This window comes from Limulus polyphemus, unplaced genomic scaffold (genome assembly GCF_000517525.1).
Source record: "Limulus polyphemus unplaced genomic scaffold, Limulus_polyphemus-2.1.2 Scaffold2221, whole genome shotgun sequence".
Taxonomy (NCBI): domain Eukaryota; kingdom Metazoa; phylum Arthropoda; class Merostomata; order Xiphosura; family Limulidae; genus Limulus; species Limulus polyphemus.
In genome coordinates, this window is record NW_013667831.1 from 85,100 (window position 1) to 94,518 (window position 9,419).

Consider the following 9,419-nt stretch of genomic DNA (forward strand, 5'->3'; position numbering starts at 1 on the left):
TATATATATATATATATATAATGAAGTTTGTAAAATACTAACAAACATTTGCTAACACTGAACCATCTCATATTTTCTTTAATGTGTACAATAAGTGTTACTTATCAAGAAGTCACATTATTGCTTTCCCAAATGATAAAGAAGTTATTAACCTCTCATTAAGACTTTTACTTTCTGGGAAACGTTACAGAGTACAATTCACACTAACACAACAGGTAGTCAAAGTGAGCATCTCTCAATCCTTACATTCAAAATTTAAATAAAATACTTTATTATCAATGTATATAAATACACTTGGTATTGAAACACAGTCTAATTTTATAAAGAAATATTTAAAAAAAATCCTCAATATCCATTAGTGTGAGAATCATGACATTTCTTCTCTAGGTCTTCCCCTTCTCTAATTTATTTATCAACTCTCCCTGAAGTAAAACGTTTAATGTAAATTACTCATTATATACAGCTTTTACTGAGACAAGTATAATTCTTATATCCTTGAATCTTATTTGTTTACATAACTGTAAACTAGAAAATCAGATCCAATTGCTACATTCACCTGTCAAATCCTCTCTTTCACAAATAGCCAATAATTCTCTCTGATGCTTATACTGTACCATTTATAACCAACAAAAAAACCATAATTTAATGTATCAAATGATGTATTATGTTATATTATTTTCACAACATAGTATTGTGAATTTCATCTTCAGTTTTTAAGTTTATCTTGTGGTGTTCATATAAAACAGTTAATGGAATAAATTTGAGCCATCATGTCTTAGTTAGAAAGCCAGTTAAATTATAATACTTATAGGACATTGTTTGCTATGTTAATGTTATTATTTTTGTGTTCTTAGGTACATTATTTAAGAACATAAACGTTTTTTTAGTGTACTAGTACTATCCCTATAAAAAATCATGCTTAAATTTCACAGGCTACCAACAGCAAAAAAAAACACAAAACAATAGATCAAACTAAGTATCACATTTCTTGTTTTTCACATACATTATTTTTTTTTATTTTTATAAAAGCAACTAACATATCAAAATTAGAAAGTACTATGCAAGATAAGGTTAGATTAGGTAATTTAATGATAACAAGAGTAATACAATTTTTTCATTCAACATGATAATGTGAGCTATGCACCAAGTGATTTAAAACTTGTGTGGCAGTACTATTAGTTAGACATGGTTCAAAGGGCAATAAAACAATAAAAGTATAAACAGATGTGGGATATGAGAGCTGTAAGCCATTTAGGACAAACAACCATATTTTTCAGTCACAATCTACAGTACATTCTAGAATGAAAAAGAAAGGTAATTTAGATTTATTTTTTATGTTGGTTACATGGTCAGTCAAATTGACAATGTCCATACAGAGTTAAGGTAGAGAAAATAACTGATAAAATAGTTTTAAAGAAAAAAAGTTAGATATTTATTTATGAGGTTTTAGAGGTTATGCAAATGAAACTTGAAAACTTTCAGATGAAAGAGTATTTTTAACTTAACCATGAAAACCACTTTTCACTCAGAGCATTCAACACTTTAGCAAAAATACTTAATTAAAAATCAGATTTTTTGTGTTTACTGAAAGCTTGTCAAATTTCATGAAGATACACAACACTCATGAAAAGTTACAATATGGAAACTCTGATGATACTTTGTGGTTACAAGGTCAGTTACATCGACTGATCCCAAATGGAAAGTGTTAAACTACTGTCTGTGTGATTTTCAAAGTTGATGCTTCACCTGATGTGAAATATTGCATACTTTTCTATTTCAGTAAAATACAAGATTTTTATAGAGCTACAAGTCTCTTTGAAGGTAATGTGTGGCCTGCTTCCACCTTTTCATATCATTTTTGTGACAAGCTTTGAAAGATTAGATTCCCCTAAAGGATGCTAATTACATTCTTTTTGGTGAAAGAAAGACATTTGGATCTGTACATCTAACTTGTAAAATAGATCCAATGCATTCCTAAAATTTACATTCATAACAGTCATGTCATACAGTTGTATCCACATGAAATTAAACTCAAACATAATTTCAGAATATGTGATGAATAACAGTTACATTCATCAGTAAGAAGTTGATCAAGGACTGATACCATCAGTGGATACTATAATTGTAAAGTGGCCATTGCTTGTACATACTGTAACTATTGTGCTGGAATGCATCCCCAACACTTTTCTGTATACATTACTGTTTTCTTCTGCTAAAATGTCTGACCAAGAAGACATGTATGAGCTAAAATCTAGTACTGAGTTTAACAAAGAGGAACCCAGTATCTTGATGAAATTTTGCAGAATATAACTAAATATTACAAGTCTTTTGTACCCAAAAAATCAATTTTTTTATTAAATATTTTTACTAAAAATTCTTCTGAGAACATATTGAGTCAAACTCTCTCAAAGTGTTGATTGCTCCAAGTGCAAAGCGATCTTCATGTTAAGATTAATTTTTTTTCCTCTGAAAATTCATTTGCACAATCTCCAAAATAAATATCATAGGTTTTTTCTTTCAGAAAAAATGTATCTAATTTAATAAGTTTCTAATATTCACATTTTAGTTACTTTTATAATAAATAAGTAAATATATAAAGTATAGACAAGAAAAACAAGAAATATAGTACTTACCTGTGTTTTTTTTTCCAACTGTTTTTGACTGTTGATGAAACTTAGCCTACTTTTTTATACTAATGGTATTACTACTAAACAATATAATTTTTTATTCAATAAAATAATGCACCTAAAAAACACAGAATAGTAACATATAAAAAGAAGACAATGTCCTATAACTAACTTAATTTTTCTACCTTTCTAACTATGCAAATAAGCCATTAAAAATTTATCTCTGCTTGAAAATGTGTTTCCCATGGGAATAGTTTGAAATGGAAGTGAAATTCTCTGTACAGAAAACAATATAATATAATAGATCATGTGACAAATTAAAACTCTGGCTTTCTATTGACTACATGTAATATAGTATTAAACATCAAAGAAAACTATTGGCAATTTGGAAAAGATAGAACCTGACAAGTGGGTGTGACAAGGGGACTCTTGTTTTTCTAGTTTAGGGCTCCATAATCATATAAGATTGAAGACCTTACAAATTTTTGTTTTGCCTGAGTAATAACTATATCCCAATAAGTAATTTACATTAAATTCTGTACTTCTGGGAGGGATGGTAAATAAGTTACAAAAAAGGGAAGACATAGAGAGCAAATGTCACATTTCTCATATTAGGGTGAAATTGATGATTTTTTAAATATTTTCTAATAAAATTAAGAACTTAGAACTTATGAATGTAATTTTGTAATAGCTTTTCTTGACTAACACTGCCCTCAATCAGCACAAATTATCAACACGTGCCACTAGCCTTCCACCTCCCACTTCCACATATCCACAGGCAAATGATCATGCAGCAGTTCTCCACCAATAGGAGCATGACACCACTCCTATTGTAACCAGCCCCCTCTTCACATCTGCACTCATTAATCACTCCAAGATTGGTTAGAAGACCTACACCCTATTTTATTGGAAGTGGGGAGGCTGAGTGGGAAATGTGAGAGAAGATAGTATCTAATGGGAAATGCCAACTCCCTGTACGATATCTTACCTCTTCTCACAAAATAGCTAGAATCCCAGACTGAACTGGTAGAGGGCTGATAAAAAAAATGATCACCCTTTAGGAAGCACCCAAAAAAAGAGATCAGGCAGGAAAACATGAAGGAATCTCAGAATATGTATGACTGATGAATGAGACTCCTGGATGTTGAGTGGTTAGGATGTGACAGACCATGGTGGTAGTTCGACCTCATCCAACACCAGGTAGAAAATCATCTACCTTTCACATCAAAATGGGAATTGGTAGGGAAGACGAGCTTCTGTACCAAAATCCATCTCAACTTGCATACATTTCCAACACAACCAACACCAGATCTATCAGGAACCAACATCCAACAGATGGTAGGAAGGTGGAAAGCACTGGCAGGATGACATCTCCAGTCCAAAACCTGATGGCAATGAGAATGGTACTTCCAGTCTGTGGTTGGAGGAGGATATCTGGCCTACACAAGCGGAAAAATGTGCTGCATCCAGCTACAATCAACACTAGATCTGCCAGGAACAGACATCCAGCACATGGTAGGAAGAAGATCCATAAACCTGGGGTGCATCTCCAGTCCAAAACCTGGCAGCAGTGGGCATCTGTTACCCAGTTCATAGTAGAAGGAGGGATACTGGCCAGCACACATGTGAGGTTTTACTTAGCTGGACCATCTTCAAACAACACCAGACCCACCAGGAATATACATCCAGAGGATGTTGGGAGAAGGAACATCTCAACCTGAGGGGCAAAGTGCAATAAAAGATGTATGTACGTATGTATATATATATAAATATTTGTGACATGGAGAAGGGCTTCAACCAAAACCTGACAGCATCTGGAATTGTTCATCAGGTTTGCAGTAGGAAGTGTGTCATGCCATCTACACATTATACTAATTGAGACCAGGACATTTTCAACCAAAACCAAAGCCACCAGGAATATAAGTCCAGAGGATGATAGGAAGGAGAATGCCATGGTAGGAAAAAAACAATCGGTCAGATACATAGACAGGAATATGGTGTAGTGCTAGAACCAAGACCTGGTGGCATCTGGAATTGTACATCAGGTTTGTGGTAGGAAGTGCAATAAACCAGCAAAATGCTACCACCCTACTCTCAACTGAGTAGTATGATTCATCACTTACGAGGACAGGTCTCCATGGTCCACCACTACAGCAGCTAGGAACTGGTAAGTGGCAAGGACTCCCATACTCCACTAGAAAAAAGGGAAAAACGTGTTAGAGAGTCTGGAGGACTGCATCACTGGAGACAGTGCAATGGGTGACACAACACCCTATTTTGAAAAGCAGAGCTACCATGTCAACTGAGTCGATCAACCAAATCCTGGTGGCATCTGGAATTGTACATCAGGTCTGTGGAAGTAAGAGTCTCAATGCCACTGAGCATAAGATATAAGCAGCAATCTCTGTCTGCTTTACTCATGTCAGTTCATGAGTGTACAGTCTGGGATGAACATATTTATGAAGCAAAAAACCACTAGAGAGCACTACTAGCAATCAATAGGCGTGGTGTTGAGTTCCTGCATGATCATTTGCATCTGGATATGCAGAAGTAGGAGGTGGAAGGCTAGTGACATACATTGAAAATTTGTGCCAACAGATGACAGTGCTAGTCGAGAAGAGGTAAGATATCGTATCGGAAGAGTTTATTCACCGTGAGCCTTATAAACCATTCAGTAAGCAATGTGGAAAAACGTTGTTGTACCATAAATACAAAAATTTCACTGGATAATTTTATCTTTTACACATGTAGCAATCTAATCAGCTCTACTGACCAAGCTGCCATTTCATTGGCTCAAAAGTAGGGTGTATTTTAGATTAATGTATATTTATTCATTGATTATTTTTTGCTTATTGTGCATTTGTGTCAGAAAATGAAAGGTTTAAACATTTTAAAATATGACATAGTCATATCTTGAAGATTAGTACATGAATAACAGTTTTTATGACAAAAAAGCCAGAGCTTCCTTAAAAAAATATATTATTACATCTCGTAACAATAAGCAACAGGCTGAAGCTGTTTAAAGAATATGCTCACATTAAAAAATGTAGGCAAAGTATAAAAACAGACCTTAAACTGAGCAAAATCCACAAGTTGGCCTATAGAAGATTTGGTACATTGGAAAAAAAAATAAAAATGCTGTAATGACAAGCTCATTTCTACAAATATGCTGTAGTTCCACTACAAATAGAGTAGCTTCAACAGAAACTTTTTTGGCCACTGCTTCAAAGCAAAATGTTCATCTTACAGATAAATCTTTGTCATTTAACTGAGTCAATAATTTCATACCCTATAGTTACTTAAATAATCGGTACTAGCTTTTTAAACAATAAGTAAATATGTACATACACACAACATTCTTTTTATTTATGAAAGACATCTACCTGATTTTGATAATACTACGAAGACACAGGAACAGAAATAATGAAATAAAATTGCATTCGCTTGAGGGAAAGCTATCAGGGAGACTACACTTCCTCATGTAAAGTTGCAATTCCTCGTGTATTGCTCATTTATTTAATCTGTACAGTATGTTCACTTTCATTGGTCATTACTATAGGAATATAGATGGACCATGCATTCACGATCAGGAAAGCCAACTAAAAAGATGAAATACCTCAAGAAATTTTAAATTTCTTGGGTGTGTGGAAGTGTAATATTTCCTTCCTAGAGACACTTGAAAAAATTTTTCTATGTACAGTTAAACCTATTTGAAAACATCATAAAAAAACACTTACTTTTTACCACACAGTCCTTTGTAGTTGGAATATGTCTTGGCTTTAATATCTGGAAAGATGGATTAATCTTTATCCATTCAAGAAGATGTTCAGCTAGTGGAGCATGAGCACCAGTCAAAAGCTTTCCAGAATTATGTTCTAGTACCTGAATTCTGTGTTCACTGGGTTTAATTGGTGGTTCTTTCTGCAAAATGAGAGTATACAATTTTAACTCTTAATTAATTACAATTTTATTTTGTAAAATCCTAATGGTATTAAGGAACTACAAAATTTTTGAAGATGGTATGGAAAGTACATAAAATACATCTGTACATGCAAAAAGCACTATCCCTACTAGATGAGGGACACAAAATGTTGGCATTCATGTGGCTTTTCACAAGGGGATGAGAACTCATTGATATTTGGATGCTTTCACTTATAAACTTCCTGTTTGGAAATGTAGCTGTTTTGCATTGAGTGATACAATGTACAGAAAATGTTATAAACGTCAATTTGATAAAGGGTAGTATTTTTTGAATGATTGAATTGTAACATGGTAAATACAATGCATCTGATAATCATATGCTTCCATTTTAGCATATTTTGACTCCTTAACCATCAAAGGTTATTTAGCCAAACACATAATCCAGCTGCAAAGAAAACATTTTTTACAATGTTCTAAACCAGTGTTTGTCAGTGATGAGTTGACATAAATGGTTTATGAATTTTGAAAATTTAGTAATTTTATTGCATGAACAGACAACATTCTTTTCAAATACTATGATAAATTGTTTTACTTGAAAAGAAATACATCACTGCTTAAAAAACTTATTACATTTTTTTCAGAATAGAGATTATATATGTCATAGCAAAAGTGTTATTAAGCTTTATGCAAAATATTGCTGGTCTAAGAAAAATACCTGAAACTATTTAGCACAAAAGGTATACACTGACACTCCTTCTTAAATATATCACTGTCTAACATTATGATATGCATGAAACATTCTTATCTTAACTCTTTCCCCACAGGGTTGGTTAATGTGATTGACCTTGTAACTACAAAGTAATTATAAATTTCCATACTATAACTTATATATTTTGTATATCTTCACAAAATTTGGCACACTTTCAGTAAATTTTACAAGTACCTTGTACACAACAAACCAGATTTTTTAAATTGAGTTAATCAGTATTTGGGCTTTACTACAAAATGTGTTTAAAAAGGATCATCACATTAACCCTATCACAACTGTTACCCTATTTAAATACAAAGTGTTACAGAGTTATATTCAAAATTTAATTAAACCACTTAACTCTCAATGTATTTTAATGAAATTAGAATTATCAAGTATGTTATGATTCAAAGTCTTATATTATTTAAGTTTTTATTCCTTAATTTCAAAAGAAACTGATAAAAGAACAGTTAAAGAAGGTGGGTCGCTTAGCAACTGTTTTAGATTGAATGGCATGCTTATAACCAACAGAAAGAACAGATTTTGCCCTTCAAGGTCATTTATTCTTACATGACACATATGGTATACATTTATGTTCAGCATCTTTATAATGAGGATGAGTTCACTGTTGAGAACTGTGTTCGTAGAGCTTGGCAATTTTCTCTTGCCTTATATGTATTAGTTTGATAGACAGTTAGACTGAATTTAGGTTTTACTTTTATATTTTATTTAATTATGTATTATTTACATTTAATATTTATATCTGAAAGGTTTAATCATTTTTTAAATTATTCTATACTTTGAATCACTAAAACAACTTTGTTACACAAGTGCAAAAAAATAAACCTAACAGCTGAAGTTAATGTAGCATCACTTGAGGACACTTGTTGATGTGTGTCGACATATATCAAAGACAAATAAAAGGAAAATAAAACATTAAAAATAAATTATAAATGAAAAGATAAAAATGTGAAATGTCATAAAATAATCAATGAAGATTCAAAAGGTATGTACATATTTCTATTTCTTAATTTTAAACATTCACTGCACTATACACCGGTGATAACAGCTAGAGTTAGTAATGTTATAGAGAAAATGGCAAATAAAATATAAATATTTACCTTAAAAAAAATGTTTGATATTCATTTAGGAGCTTCTAAAGATTATGAAAGTGAAATATGAAAACTGTAAGGTAAACATTAGTATTTTTATATTTAACATGAAAATCACTTTGCAGGTGAATTATTCTGAGTCTGACTGCAAATAATTGCATTAAATAAAGAATTTGTATTTAAAAAGATAGAAAAAAATCCATATTAAATATTTTATTTTTTTGAAATTACATACTTTTAGGAAAGTGATTGCCTAATTTCAAACAATTTCATGCAGTAGTTTTAGTTTTGGAATGAAATGCTATGAGAGTGATGTTAGGTGCTACAAATTGCAGCACGTGGTAATTATAAGGTTAAGCTACCACTTCCCTAATGTATTATGCAGTAATTGGCAAATTGCCAAACAGCTTCAAGCTATCCCAAAATGTAAAAAAAAAAAGCCAGTACTGGCAGATACATTGTACCTGGTCAGAGCCACCTGAGTGCAAGCTCAGATAGGGTCTCAGTCCATGTGTGTGTGTGAATGCCATGGAGTTGATGCATCCAACCCTTCAGATAACAGTGAGAAACTGACTCGATATTTGAGAATAACATTGCAAATAATTCCCCAAATACCATTGTTGTTCTCATACTTGTCTCATGCCATAAACATTATTTATCTTGTTGGGGGAAATAATCACTTAAATTTAGGTTCTCATGAGCAATTTTTTTGGTGGCCACATGGACCACCCAGGAAACCTTTTGGGTAGTCCACAGGCATTTTTAGTGACCAATGGTGAACAGACAACAATTAATTTTGAACTGTGAATTCCATATGGATGGTAAATAAATTAGAGAAGAGTGGTAAGACCTATAGAACAAATGTCACAATTCTCATACTTGGGGAGATTGAGGAATGTGTTAAATATTTCCTTATAAAATTAAGAATTTAAAATTCATATATTACAATTTAATATATTATCTATGTTTGAAGTCAGGTTTATTCATATACATTGATAATAAAGTAGTTTA

General features: G+C 32.2%; 1 protein-coding gene across 5 annotated transcripts in view; it reads right to left on the reverse strand.

The window, feature by feature from the left end:
• The window catches only part of LOC106466322 (PHD finger protein 3-like), a 185,870-nt gene that overhangs the window by 81,384 nt on the left and 95,067 nt on the right, over window positions 1–9,419 (reverse strand). For all 5 annotated transcript variants that reach the window (XM_013926598.2, XM_022394301.1, XM_013926595.2 and 2 more), the window contains exon 8: window positions 6,365–6,548. In XM_013926598.2, coding sequence (XP_013782052.1) covers window positions 6,365–6,548 — 184 coding nt within the window. The remainder of the gene's footprint in view (window positions 1–6,364; window positions 6,549–9,419) is intronic.